The 27496-nt window shown below is 52.5% G+C and overlaps 10 protein-coding genes across 10 annotated transcripts; 4 read left to right on the top strand and 6 right to left on the bottom strand.

Moving 5' to 3' along the window:
• Positions 1 to 89: 89 nt before the first annotated feature.
• Positions 90 to 1875, bottom strand: BO82DRAFT_353626 (GMC family oxidoreductase; the record flags this gene model as incomplete). Its single annotated transcript, XM_025635006.1, has 3 exons — positions 90 to 248; positions 305 to 468; positions 553 to 1875. Coding segments are annotated over 3 exons (1568 nt in total), but the record flags the coding sequence as incomplete, so codon positions are not given.
• Positions 1876 to 3015: 1140 nt separating this feature from the next.
• On the top strand, positions 3016 to 4884 carry BO82DRAFT_401313 (catalase; the record flags this gene model as incomplete). The annotated part of the gene is made up of 7 exons (XM_025639244.1): positions 3016 to 3046; positions 3114 to 3243; positions 3326 to 3560; positions 3621 to 3713; positions 3782 to 4201; positions 4263 to 4347; positions 4406 to 4884. 7 exons carry the CDS (start codon positions 3016 to 3018, stop codon positions 4882 to 4884), a joined length of 1473 nt encoding a protein of 490 aa, XP_025492870.1.
• Positions 4885 to 5607: 723 nt separating this feature from the next.
• Positions 5608 to 6284, top strand: BO82DRAFT_364059 (uncharacterized protein; the record flags this gene model as incomplete). The annotated part of the gene is made up of 3 exons (XM_025636928.1): positions 5608 to 5884; positions 5951 to 6055; positions 6133 to 6284. 3 exons carry the CDS (start codon positions 5608 to 5610, stop codon positions 6282 to 6284), a joined length of 534 nt encoding a protein of 177 aa, XP_025492869.1.
• A 374-nt stretch (positions 6285 to 6658) lies between these two features.
• On the bottom strand, positions 6659 to 7480 carry och4 (putative alpha-1,6-mannosyltransferase subunit (Hoc1); the record flags this gene model as incomplete). Its single annotated transcript, XM_025630937.1, has 1 exon — positions 6659 to 7480. A coding segment is annotated over one exon (822 nt), but the record flags the coding sequence as incomplete, so codon positions are not given.
• A 1409-nt stretch (positions 7481 to 8889) lies between these two features.
• Positions 8890 to 11393, bottom strand: BO82DRAFT_308394 (putative amino acid transporter). Its single transcript, XM_025632313.1, has 9 exons — positions 11060 to 11393; positions 10911 to 10983; positions 10512 to 10843; positions 10311 to 10454; positions 10036 to 10250; positions 9782 to 9979; positions 9697 to 9724; positions 9529 to 9644; positions 8890 to 9475 (listed from the first exon to the last, which is right to left on the bottom strand). Exons 1-9 carry the CDS (start codon positions 11235 to 11237, stop codon positions 9386 to 9388), a joined length of 1374 nt encoding a protein of 457 aa, XP_025492867.1. The 5' UTR covers positions 11238 to 11393; the 3' UTR covers positions 8890 to 9385.
• A 4413-nt stretch (positions 11394 to 15806) lies between these two features.
• BO82DRAFT_382874 (uncharacterized protein) lies at positions 15807 to 18178 on the bottom strand (the record flags this gene model as incomplete). The annotated part of the gene is made up of 7 exons (XM_025637969.1): positions 15807 to 16495; positions 16551 to 16692; positions 16765 to 16880; positions 16933 to 17066; positions 17128 to 17284; positions 17380 to 17752; positions 17810 to 18178. The coding sequence occupies 7 exons, from the start codon at positions 18176 to 18178 to the stop codon at positions 15807 to 15809; spliced, it is 1980 nt and encodes a 659-aa protein (XP_025492866.1).
• A 940-nt stretch (positions 18179 to 19118) lies between these two features.
• BO82DRAFT_413302 (uncharacterized protein) lies at positions 19119 to 20366 on the bottom strand (the record flags this gene model as incomplete). Its single annotated transcript, XM_025639869.1, has 3 exons — positions 19119 to 19487; positions 19585 to 20271; positions 20310 to 20366. 3 exons carry the CDS (start codon positions 20364 to 20366, stop codon positions 19119 to 19121), a joined length of 1113 nt encoding a protein of 370 aa, XP_025492865.1.
• Positions 20367 to 21652: 1286 nt separating this feature from the next.
• BO82DRAFT_382873 (SDR family oxidoreductase) lies at positions 21653 to 23108 on the top strand. Its single transcript, XM_025637968.1, has 4 exons — positions 21653 to 22261; positions 22346 to 22453; positions 22513 to 22669; positions 22734 to 23108. Exons 1-4 carry the CDS (start codon positions 21957 to 21959, stop codon positions 22917 to 22919), a joined length of 756 nt encoding a protein of 251 aa, XP_025492864.1. The 5' UTR covers positions 21653 to 21956; the 3' UTR covers positions 22920 to 23108.
• An 854-nt stretch (positions 23109 to 23962) lies between these two features.
• BO82DRAFT_431580 (uncharacterized protein) lies at positions 23963 to 24985 on the top strand (the record flags this gene model as incomplete). Its single annotated transcript, XM_025640712.1, has 1 exon — positions 23963 to 24985. The coding sequence occupies one exon, from the start codon at positions 23963 to 23965 to the stop codon at positions 24983 to 24985; it is 1023 nt and encodes a 340-aa protein (XP_025492863.1).
• A 421-nt stretch (positions 24986 to 25406) lies between these two features.
• Positions 25407 to 26471, bottom strand: BO82DRAFT_382872 (NAD(P)-binding protein; the record flags this gene model as incomplete). Its single annotated transcript, XM_025637967.1, has 1 exon — positions 25407 to 26471. One exon carries the CDS (start codon positions 26469 to 26471, stop codon positions 25476 to 25478), a length of 996 nt encoding a protein of 331 aa, XP_025492862.1. The 3' UTR covers positions 25407 to 25475.
• Positions 26472 to 27496: the final 1025 nt, after the last annotated feature.

Raw genomic sequence — 27496 nt, 5'->3', positions numbered from 1 at the left:
CCCGGAGAGGATCTATCCTCAATCCACAAGATCGGCGTAGCGGATTGTTGACCACGCCGCAATCCATCATAAGATAGTTATTGTATCATTGCTGAATCAATACAATTCCCAATTTGCGAAACAAACGATCCAACCTAGCAACCCAGACTCCACAGCGTTTCCTTCTTCTACAACCGACTAGGAACCAGGTACGGAACCCCTTTCGCCTCGTAGAGATTGCGATGGTCGGCTTTGATGAGATCGGCGCCCTGCAAGTACATTGAGCATTAGTATCGACTTTTGCCACGTCGAGGGGCGTGCTCACCTTCTCGCCAATCATGTACACCGAGTTCTGAATCCGACAGTCCGGAATCACGGGGATGACGGACGCATCCGCCACGCGCAGGTTGCGGATCCCGTGGACCCGGAGTCTGGAGTCCACCACGCCCTGGTGGATGCTCTTAGACAGGCGGGCGGTGCCGCAGGGGTCTGTCCCGTAGAGAACCGGTTAGTGACATCATGTTCAAACCCTACTGCGCACAGTAGCTTGAACAAAAGGGGGGGACGACTTACGGAACCCAGTCTGACTCCTCTCCAGAACAGCCTTGTTCATCGCCTCATCCGAATGCAACGGCATCTCCCAGGGGTACTCACCCACCACGAGATCCTTGAACCGCTCACCCTGCTTCAGAACATCGTACGTCCAGCGCACTCCCTCCCGCATCGCGAGAACATCCAGATCGTCGGCGAAGAAGTTGAGATTGATGTTGGGCTGCACGAGGGGGTCCGCGGAGTTGAGCGTGACCTCACCGCCCTCGGACACGGGCCGCAGCAGATCCACGATGACGGTCATGTAGCTCCCCTCCTTGGGGACGGGGTAGTGCCACTGGAAGGCGGAGCTGAACATGCCGACGAAGTCGAGCTCGAAATGCGGCTGTCCCGCCGGGCCGAAGGGGTCGCGGCCACCATTGGCGGCTTTCGCGGCACGGTAGGCGGGGTACTGGTTCAGCCGGGCGTCGATGCGCGGGAAGCCGACCATCTCCAGCAGACCCGAGCTGACGGGCCCGGTGCGGTCGCGGTGGTAGGCCGACACGGCGGCGTCGTGGGCCGGGCCGGGCCGGAGCAGGTGGTCGTCCAGCGTGAGGCCGTCCTTCAGCTTGAGGACGAAGGGAACGATCGGGTGGTCCAGCAGGTGTTGGCCGACGTGCGCGGAGTCGAGGATCACATCGATGTTGTGTTTGGCAAGTTCCGACTGGGGGCCAACACCGCTGAGCATCAGCAGTTTCGGGGTTTCGAACACTCCCTGCGACAGGATGACTTCACGGGTCGCGTGGAGGCGGAGGGTGGAGTTGGTAGATGGGAGGACGACCTCGACGCCGGAGCAGACGCGGGTGGACGGGTCGATGAGCAACCGCTTGGAGTGTGCGCCGGACAAGATCGTCACATTAGGCCGATTGAGCAGATACACAAAGCTACCCTGGCGCTGACCCTTGTAGATCGAGTCGACACAATGAGTGAGTCCGTGCATCTCGCCGGAGTAGATGTCCTCAGTCAGTGGTTCGCCCTTGGACACCCAGGCCTGGCTGAGGGCGTCGCGGAAGGGCTGCAGCTCAGGCACCAATTCGGCGTGGGAGATTTGCAGGGGCCCACCAGAACCGATCTGGTGCAGCTCAGTCGGGTACAGTTTCTCGTCGTCGTGGTAGGTGGCGCATTTGCGCAGGTACTCGACGCAGTTCGCCCAGGTCCAGTCGCGGCCGCCGAAGGGCTCCCAGTCGTTGAAGGTGGCCGCCGACCCGGGGATCCAGGTGAAATAGTTGGCGCATGAGCTGCCACCCAGCGCCTTGCCGCGCGTGTTGGGCTTCTCCACACGCTCATAGTCCTCACGCTTGATCATGGTGGTTTTGTACGCCCAGTCGTACTGGCTGCCCCGCAGCCCGAAGGCTTTGGACGGCGTCGTGATGTCTTCGATCTCGTGCGAGTTGGCGACACCCGCCTCGACCACGAGGACCTTGACGTCGGGGTTCTCAGCCAGCCGACCTGCAATGCAGTTCCCGGCCGTCCCACCACCCACGACGATAAAGTCGAACTGGGAGTTGTTGGGAACTGACATGGTGAGGGTCTGAGATATGGATGAATAAGACGGAAAATGAGAAGTGATGCTTGTGATGCTACTGCTGCTGCTGCTGCTGCTGCTTCTGATGATGATGATAGTGATGATACGAACTGAGCGGTGCCATCACGGTCTTATATCCCATTTTCTTCATGGCGTACACGATGAGCCGGCTGCCTTGGACAAAGAGTGTCTCGTACAGAGCTGCAGTGAAGCCCGAGTTTGGCCCGCGGATTGTGCCGACATATCCGCGATGATCCGGGTTGAAACAAGACAGACAGGAGATTGACGTATGAGGGGTAGGCGAGGGATTTATGAGGCTTTCGAGTATGCGGGTACAGAGTTGGAGACGAGGAAGCATGGTGTTGATTATCTTGTTCTGCTCGTGTCCGGAAGAATAAGCCCGAGCTCGGCGAGACCGGCCAGAGATCGGAGTCTTGCGGCATGCGATCATGTGACCTCACGTGTAGCTTGCGTAGCTCCGAACTTTGGCCGATCGGCCAATCAAGAGGCGTTGATTGTGCTGACGGGGCGCCCCCTCATGAGGGGCAGGCACCGTGAGGGGGAAGCCCTAGAGAGCAAAGATGTTACTAAGTGTTAGTAACTCAAGGCCCATTTCCCCTCACAGACCCTCACAGACTCTCTGCATTTCCTGGCCAAAACGTCAACATCCCCAACTCGCCATCCACTTTTGGCACTAGGTGAAACCGTGCCTCCGAGAAAATTCTATCCCGAGATAAAGGCTTCACCGCTGCTGGAGCGCCACGTTTGCAATCCCTATCTTCCTATCTGGCCGTTAGTCGAGAGATAAGCCTACCTGGCCGTAGCCGTATATAACTCCCACATCTCGCGATCGCCCCCCCCGCGATCCATAATTCCCCCTTTTCTCAAACTCAATCAATCCTCACCCACACCTACTCCACGCCATGTCCAAGCCGACTTTCACCCTCGCTGAGGGTATGTCTAGACCCTTTCCGATGTTCCAATGGCCATTGGTGATCGATTCTCTGACCCATCCATCCAGGCCAACCTGTCACTGACCCTGCGGTCAGCACCACCCTGCCCACCTTCGGTGGCGGTGGCCTGACCACCCTGGGAGACACCCTGTTGATCGAGACCCTGACACATTTCAACCGGGAGAGAATTCCGGAGCGGTACGGATCCTTGCCCCTGCACTGCCGATCCCCGATCTGCACGCAGCTGATGTGCATGGGACGAGAACTAATCAGCTCGTAGAGTCGTCCACGCCAAGGGCTCCGGCGCCTGGGGTGAATTCCGCGTCACCAAGGACGTCTCCCACCTCACCAAGGCCAAGTTCCTGACTGGCGTGGGCAAGAAGACCAAGGTGCTGTTCCGCCACAGCACCACTGGCGGTGGTCTGGGCAGTGCCGACACCGCGCTTGACATCCACGGATTCGCCGTCAAGTTCTTCACCGAGGAGGGCAACCATGACATTGTTGGCAACCACGCTGTAAGCCCGTCTGCGCCTGCATCGCACCGAGTTCCGCTGAGCTGACCCCACCATCAACAGCCCGTTTTCTGGGTGCGCGATCCCATCCGCTTCCCCGCGGTGAACCGCAGCCACAAGAAGCATCCCGCCACCAACCGCGGTGACCCCAACATGGTAAGCAGCCAGTACATCCGAGACCACATTTCGGCCAAGCAGCGCACTGACCCACGCCATACCTCTAGTTCTGGGACTTCCATGTCAACCAGCCCGAGAGTGTGCACGCTTTGATGCACCTGTTCGGCTCGCGCGGCCACCCCGAGTCGGCGCGCAAGATGACCGGGTTCGGCATCCACACCTTCAAGTTGGTGTCCGAGGACGGCAGCTTCCGCTACTGCAAGTTCCACTTCAAGCCCGTGCAGGGCATCAGCAACATCAGTTCCGACATGGCCACGCGGTTGGCGGGCACCAACCCGGACTCGTACAACCAGGATCTGTGGGAGGCGATCGCGCGCGGCGAGTACCCAGTGTGGAAGCTGTACGTGCAGGTGATGGAGCCCGAGCGCGCCGAGACGTTCGGTCGGGCGCTGTTCGACATCACCAAGGTGTGGCCGCACAAGGACTTCCCCTTGATTGAGGTTGGCGAGATGACTCTCAACCGGAATGTGCGTTGCCCCTTTTGCTTGGTGCATTATCCCCGAATGATAGCTGACCACTCGTGCACAGCCCGAGAACTTCTTCGCCGAGATCGAACAGGCGGCCTTCTCTCCCTCCAACCTGGTCCCCGGCGTGGCTGCCACTCCTGACCCGAGTATGTGCCCTCCCCCCACAGGATTATCAACACAACCCCTAACACAAGGTCTGTGTAGTGCTCCAAGCCCGCATGTTCGCCTACCCCGACGCCCAGCGCTACCGCCTGGGTGTCAACTACCCGCAGCTCCCGCCCAACAAGCCCGTGTGCCCCGTGTATGCCCCCTACCTGCGTGACGGCGCCCACACCACGACGCACAACTACGGCGGCGACCCCAACTACGTGCGCAGCACGCTGACCCCCGGCGTGAGCAGCCCGTCGGCGCAGGAGGTGCGCCACCACGAGTTCCTGCGGATGGGCGGGGTGCTCGGGCTGAACGAGATCCCCGTGGACGATGAGGACTTTGTGCAGCCGCGCGCGCTGTGGCACAATGTGTTCGACGAGCAGGAGCGCCGGCTGTTCGTGACGAACCTCTGCAACTCGCTGGAGGGCGTGGTGCCGGAGCTGCAGCAGGCGACGGTGGCCATGTTCAGCCGGGTGGATCCCCGGATCGGACAGATGATGGAGGCGAATCTCAAGGGGGGTGCGCGGTTGTAGTGCGTCGGTATTGGGGGTGGAGAGAGGAGTTTGTTTTCAAGCGATGCATCCTTGTCTGTGGATTTTCGGGGTTGCGTCTGGATTAGATGTGCCTTAGAGTTAGATGCGGTCTTAAAGATAGACTAGACATAGACGGTCATAGACAGTCATAGACGAATACAGTCATAGACGTACAGGATACTTATGAGTCTGGGGTGTGTCAGTAGTGGAGGTGGGGAGAAAAGGTCGCGTCGAGGAGAACCGATAAGCCCACCGGGACGGACGTTATCGGGGTGGATCACGTGTCACACGCCTCAGGCACCACGGGGCTGGATCACGGCTGGATCACGGCTGGCAGCCTCAGGCAGCAGCGCAGTGTCGATCCGCAATCCCACCGCGAAACCGATTATGACCAGAAGACTCACACACACGAATACAGCAGTGAATCGGGAGACATTAGACAGTTGCCAAAAGTCCATTTCACAATCAGAATATCTCTAATGACTTCGAATCTCGTCCCTCGGCCCATCCACGATCCATCCACAGATCCCCTCATCCATTCATCACACTATGAGATCATTCCCGTGACGTCATCCCGACTCCGCCCGTGTCATCGCAGCGCATCGCATCGCATCCCATCCCATCCCATCCCATAAAACCCAGAGCCAGCCTCCATCTCTCACTCTCAACTACCTAGTACCCTCAAAACCACTCAATCGCATATCCACGACATAGAACAACAAAATGCTCGACTCCATCCCCCTCACCCGCAGCCGCCGCAGCGATGAGCTGACCCGCCTGGCGGACCAGCACCTACAACACGACCTGACGGCCTCCGACCGCGACGCGCTGCAGTCCGCCGCCCGCACCGTCTCCCTCTGGACAACCGTTGGGTCGGCTGTGGGCGTGGGACTGGGATTGTACACAGCCTTCCGGCTCCGGAGCTCGCGTCGCGCCTTCTTCGAGGTCTTTCGCGCGCAGCAGAAGCCAACGCAGGTGGTGTTTGCGGACGGGCGGACTGGTACCTCCCCATTCCTTGCTACAACATGATTCAAGCTCGAGGCTGACACTGTTGATGCGATTCTAGAATCCATCCCCGATATCACTCCGCTGCTGAAACCCACCACGTTCGGCGACTTTGCCACGTATTTCTTTGCCTCGGCCGGCGGTTTGTTTCTGGGCGGGGAGTTGGGTATGTTGTCCCCCAGACTTGCTTATCCGATACAGGCTATTAGGAATAGGTTAGTGACAATATGATAGGCTTGCTAGGTGGTGCCGCCGTCGGCAGTCGGGGGATCACCAACGAGCCCGAGCGACGGAAGCGCATCGAGAATGCCTTCCGGCGGTTCCGGGCGGATGTGCTGCGCCGCGAGGCGGATGCGTTGGACGGCGATCGGAATATTATTGAGAAGATGTTTTAATTGTGTGAAGTGTGTTGGAAGGGGGTTTGGGTTCTTTTCCCGGGCATTCGGAGGAGGTGTTTGTTTTCTCTTTCCTGGGCATTGAATTGGGGCGGTGATAGTATGTGTGCGCATGCACCTCGATACCCGGTGTGTATTTAGCGAATATGATGAAATGTGATGAACAATGTGTGTCTCATGCAGTGTAGCTGTAGTTCAGATGTTACGCATCGCAGACGCATGAGATATCGTCCACGCAGAGAGATACATGTACAGGGTCCCAACCCCAGAGACAACTGTACCGCACCCCCTCCGCCCTGATATATACATTGCAACCCTAACGCCAACAACGACCCAAACGCCAGCCCATTCCATAAGAAACATCAGCACCTCCCAATCCACCGCCACACAGCCCGACACCCCGTCTTCCACGTCCCCGAGAAATAATGCTTGACCAACACCTCCGACGAGCGATGGTCCTCGCCCTGCGTGATCGCGAACCCACGCTTGGGCAACACCACCACATCCTTGATGCGGACCGTCTCCTTCAAATCTCTAAGGGTCTGCAACATGCCCTCATCGGCCTCGAGATACTCGAGCACCGCATCCGTCCAAACACTCGGGCCCGTCCACTGCATCACATCCGGCGGTTCCACCCCATTACCACCATCCGCCTCTCCCAGCCGCTGGAGATACTCTTCCGTCCGATCCACGATCTTCCCCAAGACAGCCTCAAAAATCGGATGCCCCGGCGCCGCGACCATCGTCCACTGCACGAACTGCGGCGACCGCGGCAGACCCCGCGTGGAGGCGTCGCCTTCCAGCCCAATGATGGCGGCGGGGTAACTATCCTTAGCACTCCCCGGGGCATCGCCAGGATAATCCCCGGGGATATAAGGCGGAGCATCAAACATCACCCCCCACGGCAAGGGCTGCATCAGCCGCACGTCCAGATCATTATACACCCCGCCCCGCGCGTACAAGATCAGATAGCGACAGAAGTCCGATTTCAGGACGGCGGAGGGGAATGTGGCCAGCGCTGCGGCGTAGCGGCCGGAAGGGTCGGTGGCATGCGCGAGCTGTGCGCAGGCCGCGTCGGTCCAGTACTCGATCTTCCAGCCGGACTGCTGCCAGGAGATGGTATGCTGGGAGGGACGGAAGGCGGAGACGGGGTGGTTGGGCATGGAGAGGAGGAGGTGGTGGATTGTTGGGGGGATGAGGAGGTCGGTTGCTGCTGCGGTGGTGGAGGATGTATCTGGGTTTGTGTTTGGATCGGGGTGTGGCTGTTTTTGTGGGTGTTGATGTGCTGCGTTTAGAGGTGGTGATGATGGTTGGGTTGGTGTTGTATATCGAAGCAGCGAGAGGATGAGACACAGCGCCAGGATGGCCTGAACCAGCTGCAGTGGTCGGAGGGGCATCGCTAATGATTTTGTCGCCCTCGATTCCGATCAAGTGATCTGGGTACTCAGTTGCAGTCGCCTCCCCTTTTCGATGGCCGACAATAAGAGTGATCCATCCCGCGGTGTTGGTTTCGGTCTCCACCCAGCAACGTTGACCCTAAACACTGCGCAAGACAGCACAACACAGCATGCACGCACGCACCTTCCTCCGTACGTTCAGCAGCGCAACATCCCACTTAAGTATCCCGTACGTACTCCAGAAACAGGACTGGTTCATTTTTTAGCTGCCAAGTGCCAACACCCTCCGCCCCACTCCCAAAAAGACTAACGGCTAGGCGATGACGCCGATAGGACTGGGCAGCTGGGCGCTTTTCTTGGAGGACTCTCGGCGTTCCCTATGTTTGATCGATCTTCTGTCGATGGACAGAGGGTGAGGAGGGAGGTTACATCGTGTGCTTACTCCCTTGTTTCCCTGAAACTAAACACAGTGGTTCTCTGAGTAGGACAAAGAGCACTGCGCTAGAACTCTTTCCCAAAGAATCAACCCCGGGCATCGGGAAGAGGCGTTCGTGAACCATCTCCAAAACTGACCAGCCTAAGCCACACTCGTCCTTAGTCGGTTGAGGGAAAAAGCCTGCAAGAACCCCGACTGGTAGCCATGAGCCCGCTTGGCGCTGGCGATGCATCCGATTATTCGTCAACACATGGTAAAAGTGGGTCGGTGGTGATCAGGCAGAAGAATTTGGGAGGAATTTGCCCTAGAGAGATTAAGGTACCCGAGGCCGGGAGGGGCCGTGCGTTAAGTTAGGTGGTGATCCACGTGTATGCCGGGGACTGGACTGGAGGTTTGGTTGGAGGGGTTGGATGGGAGGGGTAGGATGTCATTGTAGTCGTACATCGAGTACTAAGTAGTAGTCAATGGTCAATCCATGTGGAATGTGGGCTAGAAACCACGCAGTGTGTGTTACGCGACTCAAATGGATCTGAAGCGGTGCACAGCCAATGCTCGAAGTTGGAAGGTAGTCGCGTGATCATCGGGAGCATGCCTTGTAGACCCAGTCAATAAATATGATGATGAGACCGGCACAACAGCATAAGGGTCTAGAACCTCGATTCGCATATGTTAGTCCTCCGAAGGCGGACAATCCATTCGATTCTCCGACAACAATAGCACATTCACAAGGTCACTAAGTGAAGGTCAAGATAAGCTATCTGCTCCTAGCCCGATCTGGTCACACACCAGATTAAGGTCGTCGCACAAGAACCACTGCATCGAAGTTAGTGTTCTTAGTGTGCTGTACGACTTATACTCCTACTCGTTCCCTAATCTGGACAGCCCACTGCCTCCGCAGTCCACTAACGCAGCCCCGACATCTACCCCTGAGGCTAACAGACCACACATGAACCCTATCTACACTACACAACCTTCGACAGACGAACCTACCCCGAACACTACCAAGCAAACATACGCAAAACACCCGCAAGTCATTAACTGGCGCAGTACATAACTCTGCATAAACAATAGATCACAAAAATGCCTGCTAGAAACCAGTCGTAGTACCAACCCTAATACCGCAAAAAGCCCAGACAGCCCAGCTTAATCTGGGACCAGCTATGTATGTATATGTATAAAGATGCAATGCACGTATGTATAGATAAAAGGAAAGCTCGGTCGCTGGCGGCGGGTGCTCCTACTCGCGAGCCACGTCTCGGGTCAAGTGATTACGATTGAGCGTTGTTGGCACAAGTCCAGCTGGCCGAGGAGGTGCTGTCGTGGATGGATTTGCCAGACACATAAAGTCCGAGACCGCACTGCGAGATTATTAGTATGATGCTCTCAAACAATTATTGAAACGAGGTCTCACAATCGCGCACGCAATACCGAGGATGATTAGGTTGACGATTGTCAGGAAGATCTTCTGGGGAGTGGCGGTGTATTGGCCCTTGTTCATGATCATCCACATGAGAGCGGGGATACCATCTAGAGCACTGTTAGCATCGCATAACAAAGTGGAAGTCAGTGCGAGACATACAACTGAACCAACTGCCGAAGAGAGAGCACTACAGAATCACCGTAATTAGTAAGCGAGCCGGGCACAAGGGAACCACCACACGTACAATCAAACTCAACAGGTCGTTGAACACGGGGATGGACTCGGCAATGACCCAGGCGATCACCCACACAGCCAAGGCGATACCGATCCACGATCCGACCACGACGGGGCTGTTCGTGTGCATCTGGGGAGATCCACGCCACACACGCACGAAGATGTACTTGCAGGCGACGTGGCCGAAGATGACACCGGCGATGATGACCTAACGTTTGAATCAGCACGGCGGACCTAACAACCAGTCCCATAAACTGGACATACCGTAGGGATGGCAAGACCGTAAGCGACCTTGCTCATGAGCGGGCCGGCGGAAGAAAGGGCCGGAGACTTGACGTCCGGTCCGGCGTAGCGGTAGATGACCATCGCGGTGATGATGTACATGGTCGTGTCGAGCACCTGTAGCATGGCCAGGGACTTGGGGAAGTCGCGGACATCCTCCATCTCGGACATGATGCCGAAGAAAGCCACGTGGGCAACTATGGAGTGGTCAGTATCCATCCCCAGCGAAATTCCACAGAGGCCGGGACGGAGCTTACTGAAAGCGAAGATGATGTTGGTGACGGCCAAGAAAGCGTTGACGAAGCTCGGGTGGGTGGTCACATCGTTCTGGACGTGCGCCGGGGCTTCAACTCCAAGCGCAATCATCGTGACGACGGTGGCGACGATGATACTCAGGCAGGCTGTCATAACCGGTCAATTACATGCACCCGCGGAACTGGAATGCGGGGACTCCTTACAAACGATGGACATGTAGTACACCTTGCCCATGGTGCGAGGAAGCGCGAAGATACAACTGATGATGAGACCGACCACGCCGAAGACGATGGTGCAGGTGCCGTGGCCGGTGATGGTGTTGAACAGCACCGTGAAAGTGAGCACGTGACTGGACATCAGGAAGATGCAGAACAGCAGCTGGCCGATGAACATGATCTCGCGTCCGATGCGGCCCATGAGCAGCTCTCCGGCGTCACCCATGCTGTGGACTTGGGGATAGCGCAGCTTGAACTGTCCCATGACATAACCGGTGTACCAGGAGATACCCGACATTCCCAAGATGATGAGAATGGAGCTGAGAAGGAGTTTAGTCTGACGGTGCTGCAAAACATGTCGCTTTCTGATTAGGGTTAGGCACTTACGGGACGATACCCAAGGTGGCGACGGCAGAGGGCAGCGACAGAATACCCAGGGAGATGTTTTCGGCGATCATGACTAAGGAGGGGTATTGTTTAGATGATATGACGGACGCTGGCGGACGGCCACTGTGCCCTAAGACTAGTAGACTCACGCATGCCGCAATTCCACCACTTCATCGTACGGAACTTGACTTCGGCCATCTCTTCGTTGCCGAACGGGTCATCGGCTGGGGGAGACTCATTGGGGGCGACCTTCTCGATCTTCTCGTCTTCATCGTGATACTGCTGGTGGGCATCGAAAGCCTCAACATCTCTACCGTGGCTGGCCATAGTGACGGGGAGAGAGAAAAAGAAAAGTGCAAGAGTGGCGATAGGAGGAGAGGAGTGTGTCGTGAGTGAAGTCGTAAGGCGTAGTCAAGACGTATGAAAGCAGCAAGAAAAATGATAGGGCGCAGCACCAACCAAGTCAACGGGCCAACTTTCAAGAAGAAGCAGAGGAGAGAGAAGGAAGAGAAGAGGACTCAAAAAGGTGGAGGGAGGATATAAGAAAAAGAGCCCGGGCTGGCCGCAGTCGCTTCGTTGCATCCACGGCGGATCGGTAGATTTAGGCTTTTTCACACTTGGGGGAATCTGTGTGGGGGGTCCAACACTCTACCACCCAAACAGGTAACAATCATCACTGTTACAGGTGGAGTCGTCCGGCCGAACCCAGAATCCGTCCGCTGATAATGTCTGCTCGACAAGTCAATGTGTACGCAGTATCGTTTGCTTTACGTTTTATCAATGGTTTCATGCGACTTACCCCCGGCCCCAGTGGTCCGGTACCTGATCTCGAATCCTGACTGACAGCTCCTGCTCCCACCAGGGGGATCCATGACCTCAACCTGCATTGATCACCCTGATCAGCTGGGATGGAGAAGAGATATGCATGGGGCTGAGTAGGTAATTCTCCCGAAGTTGCTCCCCAGCAACAGTTACTGCACACATAGTATAGATTGATCAATAATGGATTACTGTTATTATGGCAGCTGCTGGCAGTGCAGCAGCCCTAGATGGCCCAAGCTTGGTCACCTCGCTTAGTGAAGTTTGCTTAGTGAGGTTTTGCTCGCCTTTGCCCATGGCTACATCCGTCCTCCGAAAACATACAAGCCTTATAGAAATTTCCATGCGCAGACGGGGCTGACCCTCGGTGTTATCACGAGGGGATGTGATAATGGGGTTGGGTAATGGAAATGGGGGAAGAGACTGCTGCAACTGAGTCAGGGCCAGGTAGGGACGTGCATCGGAGTTTCAAGTCAAGAAGGGAAGCATACGGAGTAATGCAGCAGCAAACACAGCTATGGAGAATTGAAGATTCATCTTATCAACCTTCAACCTTCAAGCATGTTGCAAATGCAATGGGCGGCAAAAAAAGGACCTTGGAACCTTCCGCAAGGGCAAAATCTGCGCCTCCCGGCGGGACTAGTCCTGATCCGGGTTCTCACTAAACCGGAAACCGTAAGGCCTAGCTGGCTCTAGTCCGCATGCGGCATGGATTCCACGGCGCAGGTGCTGACTCAGCCATCTATCTGAATGAATTTTTATACCTACACCACACCATCTGGCACTGCGACAGATCGCCTGCCTTTCCTATTCCAGACGAAGGCTTGGGAGGATGTGTCTGTGTTACACATGCAGCAGAACATGCGGAGAAAGTTTGCCCCGGCCCAGCGAAGAAGAATCGATTGCTCATGGAAATTGCCATGTCGGGCCAGTCAACGCGTCTCCACGTGCAGAGACAAGCCAAGCTAAGGGCAGGCATTAGGGTTGGGTCATGGATCTGGGGAAGAGAGGAAACCCAGCCAACGGCAGCAAATTGCACCCAATGATCCCATTGCACTGGCGGGCTCACCGGTGGCCGGACCTGTTCAATGCCCGGTGAACGCCGCCTCAACGCCGCCACTCCATTCTAGAAGGCGACTAGCCTGGTCAATCAACCGCTTGGCTAGCTAAAAACCATTATTCCCTTTTTTTATTTTTTATTTTTTATTTTTTTTTTGGCCACGAATCGGCCCGCCTACACTAGTTTAATCACTCTCCTTCTCGAGTGGTGATATCATGGGTAAATAATCCGTAAAAAACCAAATCAAGAAACCATGCGTCCTTTTCCCCCGGAAATCCGCTCTACCCCAAATTGAGGGGAAGACAACAGTTCGATCTGGGGAATCAGAGGGCTTCTCGTGGTGTTGCCCCGGAGGAGACCTATGATAGTTCACAACCGGGTCGGTGATTGTCCCCCCAAAGGGGCAATGTGGACAGGCGATGAAGTAACAGGAATCCCATCCATTCGTTCTGCCGTTCTGCTGGTTCTGCATGTTCTACTTGTTCTACTTGTTCTGCTTCACACCGGCTCCCGGCCCGGCTCCGGTCGACCATTTCCGCCCTTCACCGCCCGGTGTCACGGGCCCCGATCTGCCGCCTAACCACTATGCCGCCTAACCACTATACTCGGTACGAAGTATACTAGTTATACTACACACTGTATACAGGGAATACCGGAGATAACCAGAGCTGATCACAGCAGAGACTCCCATTCATCCTGCCTTCATTATGCACAACTCCAACTGCCGATACCCGGACTTACCACTTTCCCTTTCCCTTTCCCTCGCTACCGAGATACAAATCTTGCAGCCTGGGGAAGGGTACTGTACATTCAGCACAGCCTGTTGTCCTTTCTCCTCGCCGATCATCCGGAGTCAACCAAACAGGAACCAGGTCTCAAACCTTCCCACATCGCGTGTCTCTGTCACAGCGGGAAGAACTACGCCCTGCGGCCTCTCTTCTTACTCGCCAGAACCCAGCCAGGAGAAATCTCGTATCTTTTGGCCTTTTCGCCTCCCCCTTCTCCACGGTCCGGAAGGTCCACTACGTTGCTGACGGCTGCTGATAACGCTGGAGCCGACGAGCCGTAGTCAACCGTCGCTTCCATTTGGAATCCCATTATAAATCCAACTTCGGACTAGAGCCCAGTCTCGCGTCAGCGTCGTCTGGAGGGAAGGGGAGCTTGTCATGGTGCCGTGGCGTTCCGGTAGTGGACTGGCTCAGTAACGCCTGCGTCTGCTGGAGAATGTACCCCAGTCTACGGCATCAGCTTGGCGTCATGGTCCATGGGGTGGCGGGGGTTAGTCGAAGGCGAAACCCGCGACGATCAACATGCCTGATTCAACATAGATGGTAGACTAGACGACGGGGCATCGATGAAGTCTCCAACGTCGGCGTCAGCGTCAGCAGGCCCCGGAGGCAGTGGGTGGGCGATGGCGGTTTCGCGAAGGATCTCGTGGTGTCCATCCGTGCTTCAATGAAATAAATTTGGCAGGCGATCCAGGATGCTGAGGAGCTTTCATTACGTGCGTACTGATCTGGTGCTGACCGCTCCTCGTGATCCCAGGAGAAGATTCTGGAGTGTTTGGCAGTTTCGGTTGGGTAGGAAAAGGGCATGTGACTATTTGCCCGCGTAGCAGCAACAGTATCAGTGGAATTGTATGAGATCACCCACCTCTCTGAATGCTGCCTGGAAGAAAGACGCTATCCTCTGATCATGTTGAACGTGACTTGTAGTGCTGGGTATGTACAGGACACCACCTGTGGATATCTACACAAATGCGTACAGCCACCGAGCAAAGCTCCAGCGATCTGCATCACAAAGCAGCTGACAATCGCCGTTATCAGCTCTTACACATACTCGTTTGGACATTGGGCAAAAGCATAAGGCACAAGAACCAAAGCCCAATCAGCAGCGCCCCGATAATCGAGTTATCCGACTGGGGGTCCCTGCTATAGCAGATCACCGGCTATCTCTACCCGGCGGCGAAGATAAGTGAGTAAACCTGGGTGAAGCTGTTTATAAGCTCTGCGACAAAAGGTTTTCAGCAAACTACTTGGAATCTAGCTCTGCAAAATGCTTTCCTTCAAATCGTCCTGTGGATTTGGACCTGCAGGACCGTGCACGGGGGAATGAATGCTTTGTATGCAACGTTGGGCTGCAACACATGTTCCGGTCAGGGGCTTGGTCAAAGTCTCTCTGCTCCAGGTGCATGCTAGAGATATGTAGGAGCTTCGCAGGGCTTCCTGTAGAGGTCACTATACGAAGTACGTCACTAATTGATGCACGAGTTGACCATACCTTTCGGGCAGCACAGGAGGAATATCATGTCACAACCCTGTACAACTTGGTGTGCTATAATAATCATAAAATCCTTAGGAAATGGATTATTGGGATGATTCTAGGCCACTGGGTACTTTTATATCTATCAAGATGTGCATTCGTTTCATAACAAATCGATTGGAAAAGGCCGACCAGTTCGTTCTAGTGTGGATTGTCTTCTAGGGAATAGAGGTGTTGGGTGTATATATATATGCTCCCACGAGCCAGCTCCTGTAAAAAGCAGCCACGCGACTTCCAGACCCTTGTCTACCCAGATAAGTATAGACCTTTACTTATTGGGCAATACTCTTCCATCGATGTAGCTAGTTCTGAATGTGGAAATAGTCTTGATTCACCAATACAGTATCTTCAATATGATGGGCGGAAATATTCAGGCCATAAAGTTCGGTATAGTCTCAGGGCATTTTGTACGGTCTGCAACCTCACCGCCCTTTTTCGGGGCTATTCTGCCGCGCTTTGCACGGACCAACGCACCCATCAAAACACTACCGACGGACTGCCTAAGGGGGGCCAATTATATAGTATAATCTTGAAAAATATTTTTGACTCTGAGAGGATTGATGTATATATGAGTAGGTTTGGTGCGCTCAACCCAAGTCTTCGGAGCCAGAAGCATGTAAGACAACAGGGCGGGAGAAATTAGGCTCACTATGCGTGGGATGCTGTATTTCAAAGACTTTTCTACTTCGCAACGACTAAGCCGCGGCAGATATGTTTGCCACTGGAAACTGAGCTATGTGTAGCTTCGCCGCACCGAACGGAATAAGTTTGATTGTCGTTTTATCCGCAGCATTGACCGAGGGGTGGATGGGAGGCAGGGCTGCTGCGTCCAGCGTGGTCGGCCAGTTGACCCGGTATGCATCCACGGAGATGGAGACCGGGGGTGCATCTTTAGCAAAGATGGGATTGGCCAGAGCGTCGCTGCTGCTCTCCCTATAAAATAAAGCGGTCGACGGGTCGATTGCAAACTGCCAGTTCGAGGTTGGAAGAAGATAGTGATCTCTGGCTTTGGGAACAATCTCCCCTGATTCCAGCGGCAGCTGGCTGGACCAGTTCAAAGGCAGCTGGCTGGTCTCGTTGTACTCAATGGCCAACGCATACAGCAGCGGACCGTGATAGATCGCGACGGATTGGTTGCGAGGGACAATGTCGATCGCCATGGGGAGTGAAACTTGAATGGTTGTGGTCCCTAAGCCGATGGAAAAGTAGTGTAACCCATTCGAGTCGGGCGAGAGGCTTTGCTTCTTGTTGCTCGAAGAGCCAACCTGTGCGGTCGCGAGTCCGGATACCCACTCTGGGATACGGACTGCAAAGTTGAAGCTAATGTCGGAGGTGATTGTGTAGGTTAAGTCTTCGGAAAATGGGTAGTTTGTGTCGCAAATAACTACATTCACGTTAGCTTCGCTGGTTGCAGGAATAACCGATTCCAACTTACTTACTTTTCAGGTTCTTGCCCAAGATGGTTGTAGTTAGGGTTGTCGGGCCCAGGAGGACGTGGGCAATATCTTTATCCCCCTTTCGGACGTAAGAAGATGTAACGAATTTCGGATATCCTTGTGGGTGGTTGACAGTACAGCAAGGCTTCCAGTGGCAATCCTGGTTAGTGTGACCGCGTTGACTGTTGATGGGGACTAGGCTAATTCATTCACTTACAAAATTTGGCTCAAGACCGTATGTCAGGGAGTAGGAGTTGACATTGTAGAAGGGATTCTCAGTGAGGTTCTTGGCCCACACTTCATTCGTCTGCGTGACATATTGGCGCGACCACCCTGTAACCAAATTAGCCCTTGCTACGCCGCCAGTCTCTGAGGGTAGACATACAGTCCGGGCTCAAGCCGACCGGCAAAGCATTAAAGGCTGCTCTCTCTGCTCGATCGGCAAAGTCGTTCACCCCATGGAAGCGGTACAGGAAGGCGTACGAAAACATGGATTCGACAGCCATACATAACTCAGATCTATGACGCCTTGTTAGCGTTGACTGATGGACAGCGGCCAATACCATGGACCCTCTCTCACCCTCTCTGGGGGCTTAATCCCCCAATGTGCTCGTCACCCACAATCGAGCCAGACAGTGACGTTTGGTAGGTTGCGGTCAGGTTCACAGCCGTGAGTGTCTGGGCAAGTAGGCTCGTGTTCCCATTGAGACGGTAAAGAACGGTCGGGTAGCGTAAACCTAGGCAGTGGTCGCGGTGAGATTTTCACTTTAATTTTTATTCATCACTGTTGAGGGTTGACAGACGAGGCTGGAGAGTTGGAAGGGGGGAATACCTTCAGCTAGGTTCACACCGTGGGTGAAGCCACTGGCTGCATAGCCTGTGCCTCCGGTAGGAAACACCCCTGGAACGAAGAAAGCAGTCCAGTCACGACCCCCAAGTCGGCCACCTTCGAACATGAGCTCAATGGCCTCCAGAATAATCTGAGAATTATTGCGAGGGTGGTTGTCATATAACCACATCAGAGAGATTGGGAGTTCATGGGTGCGCGAGAGGCCGAAACCATAAGGGTCAAAGTTGTCTCCGAGAGTTTTATTCTGGATCAGCCCGGTGAAGTTATCGCTCAGCATGGAGTGCACAAGCACGGCAAATTTATGCATCGCATCTACGATGCGCGCCTCTTGGGTGGGGTCGGCCTCGGCATATTGCTGTTCGTCCTGGTCAGTGGGGATTCTGTCCTGAATGACTGGAAGGTAGGTTCATGCCGTCAGGCCAAAGAACAATAGGCTTCGCGCCCAAATGCCCCGAGTCTGTCTGGTGGTCTCGGGTCCAATCCAGCCATCATCCGCTTGATGATCCAAAACATAATCCAGATAGTATCGAGCTTGAGACTTCAGTGTGTCGTCATCGAGCGACCACGCCAGGGGTACGATATAATTGAACCAGTACGGGGACGACTCGTGGAGTTCACTGTACTCGTACTCGCCCCCTAGCCAAGTGGACCGCTGCACGTAGCGGTAGAACTCCATCAGATTGCCTCCCAGGCCATCGGCTGAAAGTTGAATCTGGTCTTTGAGCCAACCGGTGGGTTTGATGGCCCCGGGGTGGAAAGTGTTGAACAGAAATGGCTCCATGGCTATGAGATGTCACTAGCAGTTCAGGTCTATCCTACTTGTGAGAAGGGTGTGACTGACTAGGGCTGATGGGAGAACGACTTATATGACCTCCGGAGACGAGGTTACTCAGGCACAGAACATGTATGAACCCTCTCACTTTCATCTTGCGCATTAGAAGAGTGCTGTGCCTGCTGAGGCAGACATCCTTCTTAAGCAGGGGGGACTGGAGTGCCTTAAAAGGCTACATCGTCCAACAATTCACAATGGTCGACGGGCCATGTAACGGCGAACGACGTCACACCTATGCGGGGTCATCGAGGCATATAATCTCATTTTCTCACAATCTGCAACCAAGGAGGGCTAGCGCAGATTCCACACCAATTTTCCGGAGGAATCCCCGGAACTTCCGCCGTCAAGACATACATATCATCACGTGATACCGCATCTTTGATTCGTACCACACTTATAAATTGTAAGTGAACATGAGCACTGACACATGGAACGAGTGGATAGACCAAGGAGTGGTCCTGGCCCACGGTCCCATCGTAGCAGCTGTAGAGAGGAAATATACATGCTGCGGTCAAGCCACGAGTAACCACGGAAGTGGTTTTAGAAAGCGTGCCATGAGAAAGGAATGGACAAAAGGAGAAACAGCAATGTGCTAAAATTACCAACGCAATACGACATGGGGGCTGAATCCTCGGATTGCCTGAAATAGGCTGGTGATAATTGACAGAACAAGTGAAAACTGACGGATGATAAGGGTTTAGCAGCATATGAGCTGTACCTGCACTGTAGATGTATCTAGTGCCTTGGCTCGAGCTGATAACGACCTCAGGTGTCCAAGAACAAGCTCAATATCTAAGCCACAATGTATAAAAATAGATCGAATATCTGCATTCGAACCCACAGGGCAGCAAACAACCCACACTAGCCGACCTCCATCACCTGGTAGCGATCAAAAAGGAAAGCATTCCGTCGCAAATATCGGAACTGTCACCGTGTACAGAGCCACCGCGTAAAGGCTGGTCACGAACGCGTCCACGTCGAAGACGAAGTCACCTGTGAACCAGTACCCATTGCTGCAAGCACCCGTCCCAGTCACAGCCGTCACACCAGTGGTCGAGCTGACATCCCCGGCGCCCGCCACCGAGAAGGTATTCACGACCTCGGCCTTAGCCTCGACCCCGGCGGAGACCTCGAGCAGACCGTTGACGACGTTCACCCAAACCGCGCGTTCCACATTCGCAAACGGATTCAGCTGCGCATCGACCTCGCCAGACAGGGTCGCCGATGCTGTCTGTGAGGGAGTCCAGCCCGACGATCGCTGTGCAGCAGGTCGAGGTAGCTGGTGCCGCGGGTGATCTGTGTCGACAGGTCCGCGGTGATGTTGGCTTCGCCGGTGACTCCAATTTGACGCTGACGCCGAGGGTCAGAGAGGGGCCGACACTGAGGATTCCGGTGATCTCAAAGGCGGAGACCGACAGGGCGTCGTAAGTGTAGCTCCAGAGATCCGTGGAATAGGCAGCGGTCGCCTGCGCGGACGCATTCAGCTCAGCGAAAAGGGCGAGATCCAGCTCCAGGTATAGGCTCGTCGCCGTCGAGTTGGTCACATCCAGCTCCACCCCGCCGCTCAGGTCCAGGGTTGTGCCCAGGCTGACATCCTGCACGTCGATGGCGAGATCTTTCGTATTGATGAGCTCGCCCGACCACTCATCCGAGAGGGAGATGGTCCAGTCGCGCTTGTGGGATGCCACCGCGCTCGCGTTGAAGGCCACCGAGATCGACTGCGCCTGGTCCCGGAACGAGCTGCGGGTGGTGTGGGCCGTGATGGTGTTGTTGTTTGCGCTGGCCACCGTGCTCGACTCGACCAGGTACACCCCGCGTTCGTTCTCCGCGTCGCAGTCGCCGAGGTGGTTGGCGAGCAGGATGAAGCTGGACGAGGGCCACGCGGAGACGCTGCGCTGATAGTCGGCCGTGCTAGCAAAGACGACTTCCACTGATTCGGCCGAGCAGCTGACGCTGGAAATGGTGGTGATCTCCTCCAGGACCACCGTTGGGAGTTTCATTTGAGCATCCACCTTGGCAGCTGTCAAGGGCTGGCTCACGGCCTGGTAGTATAGCGTGATGTCTTTCACAGGGCACGAACTGCCATCAGACAGAGAATGGCGAACAGGGACATCATGGCTCGGGAAGAGGAGACCATTGTGAGGGTTTGTAGTTAGAGCAGGCGCTTGTAAGTGGGATGCAAGAAGAAAGCAATGAAAAGAATAAAATGCATTATCTAAATGTTCTCAAGCGCCAATATGATATCTAGTCGATCCCTCTTTCAATGCATGGGTGTTGATGGATTGTCTGCACGCCATTCTAATACTTCCTCCAATAGCCAAATAAATCCCAATGCTTGTCCTATTATGGAGGGGGGCAGATTTCATTTAACCAGACTACTAGTGGTCTAGGACCTGTTATAGTTACAGTAAAGACCTGCAACACCTGCTGCACGTGACTGCAGCCCTCTTTATCTTCCCACCAAGCCTCTGCAACCTTTCTGTTCCCTTACTATTCCTTCTGTTCGTACGGCATGCTTAGGTTAGAATTAATCTAAGTTCAACCCATAACAGAATTATACTTACTATTATATGTCTTTGAATAATAAGAAAGAGCCAAAAAAAAAAAACTATTTTTGATATAAATCTATAGACTTGTTGTGGGACGGGTAGATTGTGCTAATCGAAACGTGCCTCAGAACAAGATGAAATAGCCTTCCAGTTCTCATGTTCGCACGAGATTCTTTTATGTGTGCTAAGCTAGTGCTAGTTTATTTAGTTTGCTTAGTAGTATGTAAGGCCTCAGGCACCAAGGGGTGCATAGGACGGAGCCTCTTATACTAGGGCATCAGTCCTATAACAGCCAGGTTACAGATCAGCCGGGCTCATTTTTTGTTCGTGTGGCTCCAACCAAGTCATCTTATTACTTACACAAAACATAATTTCGTTCCACATTACCTTTGTTAATACCCTTCTATAGAACTGCTTAAAAACCGCTTTTTAAGTACTTATTAAATACTTTACAACTATTTACATCAGGATTGTTAGTGTTAATAGGATTGCTAGGACTATTAGGGTCTATATTCTATTAGGACTTTTTATTAGGGAATACCTTTTATTATTCTTTTACCTTAGGGTTTTTTATTAGGGATATAAGTCTGTTTTAGAGGAGATTATCTCCGGATTCTTGTTATTGCCGAGTGGCTGCGAACTTAATAATGTAATTGTCAGCCAAATGAGCCAAACAAGCTTTTATAGTGTCTACAGGTCACCTGAACTTTGACAAATGTTTATATGAACCAACCTCACTTAGCGTTGATAAGTAAGCAGGAATCCGCCACACAACCTTATAACATACGGTTTTTTCAATGTTGAAATTTAATCTTCCGGAGATAAAGGATGCTGGTCAGCATTTAGCGGCAATGCGATCCAACCTAAGGGTCTCGAGCTCCCCAATCCTCCCTATTGGGCTAGTGTCGGCAAACATATCATCAATAAATATTTCTTTCTTAACTATTTCTTATTTTTTTTGTCCTCCATGTTCCAATGGTTATTTTCGGTTAGCTTCAGAGCGGTAGAACGGGCTAATCTTGAGGTGTCTGTGGCCTCGTACTACTTTGTAAACCATAACCAGAAGATTCTGTTCCGAGACCTCCGGTCCAGAACGATACCATTGAAAAGGTCATCGATTGAACCCCAATCCCGACCAACATTCCCCTCTCTAATTCCTGGTTACCCCAACTTACAGCATGAGTACTTACCTTGTCACCGGCGCCTCTCGTGGCATTGGACTCGAACTGGTTCGTCAGTTGGCCGCCAAAACAAGTGAAACTGTTCAGACTATCTTCGCTACTGCCAGGACCCCTGGAGGCCCTCTTTTTCAGGAGCTCTTGCAACAGCACCCGAATCGGGTAATCTTCGTGCCTCTTGATGTCACAGAGAAAGAGAGTGTCAAGAACGCCGTGACACATATTGCGACCGCTCTCAATGGAAAAGGCCTGGATGTGCTAATCAACAACGCGGGTGTAATGACGCCTGGCACTGTCGAGAATATGTTTGTGTTTACTTGGCCTATACGTCCTGCTTGGCTATAACCTGCCCTAGTAAAGCAGTGTGTTCTAATACTTTCTTTTTATAGGAACGATTTAGAAGATACATTCCGCGTCAATGTGGAAGGGGTTCATCTTGTCACAAGAGAATTCCTCCCACTTCTGAGAAACGGAAATAAGAAAAGAATCGTCAATATGTAGATGCTCCACCCATATTCTTCCGATGTCCTCCTATTAACAATAGCTTCCGATTCAGCTCGACAAGTGCAGGCTCTATTCAGTTGCAGCCAGCGTATAAAGCGATGCCTACTCCCTCCTACAAAATCTCGAAAGCTGCATTGAACATGCTCACCGTACTCTACTCCCAAGAGTTGGAGGCTGAGGGTTTCACCGTATTTTGTGTGAGCCCTGGTGTAAGCCGCCCCTTTGAACTGAAGCCATCTCCTTTCAATACAACAACCGCTGACCAAGAAATAGTGGCTGAAGACCGATATGGGAAGCGAGGATGCGGATCTTCCAGTCAACACTGGAGTTGCCGCTGTTCTGGATGTTGTTTTCACCACCGGCAAAGAAAACAATGGACGGTTTCTCAATATCCACGTACCGGGATGGGAAAATAACCCAGGTATGAACCAGTACGATGGGAAGGAGTTGCCGTGGTAACCGATATATCACTACTGGTACCCTGTGCGACATCCATGTCGCTGTCCTCCTAGGCCCACTAAGTCTGACTAGACTATATCTTGATCGTGGACTAATGGGCTCGCGAGGCACATCGGAATATTATTCTCGAAGTTTGAATGCTGTTGTCGGTAGTCTTCCGTCTTCGTGTTTAATAGATTCCTGCGCGATTAGTTTGATCCTAGAAGAAAACATGTCTTTCCCCCTAATCCCTCTAGCAAGAGATGCGCACAAGATGGGTGGAGGGATAGCTGATTCGCATTCGCATTACCTGCTTGGTATTGCTCGGGTTGGCGACAAGGCGCAGAGTATGAAGTTCTGTCATCCTTCAAATCTTCCCATGCCCATCAGTATAGGTCTCGTGTCGCTATGATTTCTACCAAAGTAGGGGATTTCGACCTGAGATCGAAGGTACCGTGATCCGGCTTGTGATTTGATTATCAAACTAGTCAGATTGAATAATAGGCGAGACGTTCAGGGTAAACACAAAAATAAGGTTATAAAGAAAAAGGGTAAGATAGTACAAACTTTAAATAAGCTAATACTAATAAACACCTCCAACAATATTTAAGACCTACGAAAAGTTAATCCTACAGTAATTCAAAGTAAATAACTGAAATAGCCTGACCTAAAGTACTAAACTTCATTTAATCGGTCACCCAAGCGTCCGAGCAGTAATTATTCCTTAATATATACTGCAAGAACCAGGAGCTTAAGGCTATACTATCTGAATACAATACTACCCTACAACAGTGTTTTAAAGAGCTTAAAAGAGTCTTAGCTGAGAAAAAGAAGTATTAATTGGTGCTGATCATTTACTAAATGAGAACATACGTGCGATCGAGACAGGTTAAAATGAGCGCGTCAGCATACGCCCTGGAATAGAACAATTAATTACGATTAACGGAGTTAAGCAGATTTTGAATTTTGGAGTGGGGCTTCCAGTGACTATATAGAGCTGGTTTATTCGGCTGATGATGCAGGATTTCTGCCCACCTGCTTCCATTCATTCAACTGTGATCAAGATGCTCTCAAATGGTGTTTTCTGGCTAGTCGCTATTTCTCTTGTTTCTGGCGCGCTCTCGCTTCAAAGTACGACGACTTACCCTCTGACTGTCATTGGTGATGAGTCCAGTCTGCCCCATACATTCGAGAACATTGCCACGCGACACAACGGCCAGTTGCTGGTAACTTCGGTCGTGTCGCCCTACCTCCATCAGGTTTCTCCCCTCAAGGAGAACCAGGTGTCTCGCGTTGTTCGGGTCCCACAAACGACGGGATTGCTCGGCATTGCGGAACTGGAACAGGACATTTTCTATGTAATCAGCGCCAACCTCAGCGGGGCTTCAGGCGTCCCGGGCTCGAATGCGGTTTGGAAAGTCGACCTTCGCAATCTCGACCTGTCCTCGGAGTTCGGGGCTGTCCATGTGCCAGTATCCTTGGTAGCGAAACTTCCATCTGCAGGATTACTCAATGGAATGTGTCGCATGTCGGAGAATAGCACCTCTTCTCTCTTGATCGCAGACTCCCAGGCGGGTCAAATCTACAAATTGGATGTGCACAGTGGTTCTGTTGAGACGACACTAAATGAAACGGCCTTAAAGGATACGCAGACGGGACTTCAAGTTGCTGCCAATGGTATTCATACCTACAAGTCTAACGTGTACTTTACCAATCTGAATCAGGGAATCTTTGGCCGCATCCCCATCAACACACAAAATGGTCGACCTACAGGTCCGGTTGATGTGATTGTCCGTGGGGTCCCTGGGGATGACTTCGTCTTGTCCCCGAACGGCCAGAGGGCCTGGATAGCCATCAATGGACACCGCAAGCTAATCGAAGTCGATATAGCTGCGAGATCTGCCCAGGTCGTCGTCGAGTCATCCTACTTGGCTTCTGCGTCTGCTGTCACACTTGGTCGAACTCTGTTGGATCGGAATAGTCTGTATATCTCGTCAGCTGGGGTCGAGGATCCTTCGGTGGGGAAAAATAACAACGCTACCGGTGGCATTGTTGCTAGAGTGGATGTTCTCAAGGTGACACTCTGAAGGATGCTCGAGATTTTGGGTCGAGAGGGTATATTGGGAATGTGGACAAGTGAGCCGCCGCGATTGAGGCTGGCGACTACTCAGTTCTTATCATGTATTTAGTGTACTTCGTTAAATCTTGTACAGTGCTTGGTTCACCCAGATTGAAATCTACTTTCATTAATTACTGTACTGCCTCGAAGACGTTGAGACTGGTCTCTTATACCTAAACACGACTTGACTAATAAGTAATATACAGTTTCTAACTCCGACCTTACTACTTGCGGCCCTTTTGACTGCGCATTCTTTGCAAGACTCTTGTAGAGCTTAGCCCGTACAACGCTATACTTGCGACAGGACACGTTTGCAGAACACATCTACGGTATGGATTTGAAATGAAGAGTTCATTTACATGCGACACGGCAGATCCAACAATATGCGGGCGAGGAATCATGTTTCTCATGGGGGATGTTCATGGTTAAGCGTCGCGAAGTCACAATTATTGCCTTCTTCACTCATCTTCCAGGTGCAGCATATTCAGAGTCTCTGTCCAAAGCTTTTTCTGCCCCTCCACATCGAATGCCCATGGCGCATGACCAGGGCCCCGAGAACCTGTGCTCGGATCATACAGACCAGCAATTTGGCAGTTATCCAAGTATTTGCCGCCTTGACCCTCAAGTTCCTTTGCAACCGCTCCCCACACAGTTGTAGCTGCTCCTTGTTCGGTGCTCTTCCAGTAGTTTGCTAATTCTTTATCTTCGTCCCAAGCAGCCTTCTGCTCGTCCGAAACGTGACGTTGGAGATCGGTCTTGATACCCCCTGGGTGTAGACTGAAGGCATGGAGACCTTGAGAGCTATATCGCCTCTCAATTTCATTGGCTGTCCAAACTGAGGCAGTCTTACTCTGGCCGTATGCCTTCCAGGGCTCATATTCACCCTTAAGACTGATATTGTCGAAATTGACGCTCGCATAGCGGTGAGCAGCTGAGGAAACAATAACAACACGAGAGTTGAAACCAGGGGCCGAGGAAGCCAATAAAACGGGCTTAAGGAGGTAGAAGAGAAGAAAATGTGCCAAGTGGTTGCAACCAAACTGTGTTTCGAAGCCATCCACAGTTCGGCTCTCAGGGCACGCCATAACTCCAGCATTCTCAATCAAGATATTCAGGGCCTTGCTCTTGGACTTGAAATCCCGCGCACAGGCGCGGACAGAATCGAGAGAGTTGAGCTCGAGGTGCAAAAAATGGACTCGAGGACTGTGGGCAATGTCACCTAATGTGGACCTCGCCTTTTCAACATCGCGAACAGTTAGAAAGAGAGTAGCGCCAGTGGCGAAGAGGGCGCGTGCGGTCTCAACCCCGAGACCAGAGGAGCAACCAGTTATTAGGATAACCTTGTCGGACAGCTGGTTTTCGAGTTTTTGGTCTTGAATGATTTGCAAGGCGGTGGGACGAGCATCACCGGCGCCTTTGGTAGACTGATGAACAGCAGCATATGTGGTCGACATTCTGGAGGTAGTACACGATATGAAGAAGGGAGCCACTTGTTTAGTAACGAACGGACGACTAGCAGGCCTTTTAAATCCACCATTATACCACACAACTTTTTGGAAGGTCGGCCGCTTGGTGACGTCATTGACTTCTCTAACTCCGACTGTATGGAGAACGGAAATGAGATTTCTATGGGCATCATGCATCATTCGTTAATAGGTCAACGCAGAGTAAGCAGTGAGGACATGCGCGGCATTTGCACCACTATCTCCGTCCTAAACCCGAGAGGTCTATTTTCCGCCGTGCTAAAACTGAAGATATTCTTTACAGAGCTAGCAGCTATTAACATGCATCGAATATGCTAGCAGGACCAACAACTGACAGTATTATGCCGCTTACAAGCAACAAAACAGCAGCTCTTCTACCGAGGAGCCCTTAACAACAGTTGAGCTATGACTTTATCGGTCAAGTTGATCAGGTTACAGAGAAATAGAAGCCATACCAAATACTTCTTGATCTCTACTGGCAAAAGTCGAGCTAGAAACATAGGTCAGAGCCGCGATACACAAAGATGCTCTCCCACAAGAACACGCCCCAAGGATAAAATCGGCAAAACGAAATATTACACAGTGCAATTCCCAGGAATGATCTGCCAGTCAATTGTGAAGAAATATACAGATAAAGTAGATGCAGCATTTTCCGATAAAACACACCTGCTTTGCTCAATAATATAGTTAATAAACTATATACTAACCTGGAGAGGCAAACCTCTAAAAATAGAAAGCTCTCAGCACCATCTGGCTGAACAAAAATAGCTTTACTATTAAAAAGGTTCACCAGACCAAACAAGCAACTGCAAGCCCGCCTGTGAACTCAGCACTAGGCGAGAAAAATTCTCGCCGCTAGACACATCTTCACTGCAGTAATTATAAAACCGGTAGATATACAGGAAGAAGGCGATCTGATAGTTCAAATACTACATAAATACTTTTGATCGGTACAGTGGTTGATAAAAGCCTCATCTTTTCACCAAAGTCGGTGC

This window comes from Aspergillus uvarum (assembly GCF_003184745.1).
Source record: "Aspergillus uvarum CBS 121591 unplaced genomic scaffold BO82scaffold_21, whole genome shotgun sequence".
Classification (NCBI taxonomy): Eukaryota; Fungi; Ascomycota; class Eurotiomycetes; order Eurotiales; family Aspergillaceae; genus Aspergillus; species Aspergillus uvarum.
The sequence above is the reverse complement of the archived record's forward strand: the minus strand, read 5'-3'. Positions and strand labels throughout refer to the sequence as shown.

Excerpts from the sequence above, each read along its gene's own strand:
- BO82DRAFT_308394 (XM_025632313.1), bottom strand. The coding sequence starts at position 11,237 with ATGGCCAGCCACGGTAGAGATGTTGAGGCTTTCGATGCCCACCAGCAG. Across the intron at positions 10,984-11,059 it reads GTGGTGGAATTGCGGCATGC|TCATGATCGCCGAAAACATC; the intron begins GTGAGTCTACTA and ends ACCCCTCCTTAG. Across the intron at positions 9,725-9,781 it reads ACGACCTGTTGAGTTTGATT|TGCTCTCTCTTCGGCAGTTG; the intron begins GTACGTGTGGTG and ends GTGATTCTGTAG.
- BO82DRAFT_382873 (XM_025637968.1), top strand. The coding sequence starts at position 21,957 with ATGAGTACTTACCTTGTCACCGGCGCCTCTCGTGGCATTGGACTCGAA. Across the intron at positions 22,454-22,512 it reads AAGAAAAGAATCGTCAATAT|CTCGACAAGTGCAGGCTCTA; the intron begins GTAGATGCTCCA and ends CTTCCGATTCAG. Across the intron at positions 22,670-22,733 it reads TATTTTGTGTGAGCCCTGGT|TGGCTGAAGACCGATATGGG; the intron begins GTAAGCCGCCCC and ends ACCAAGAAATAG.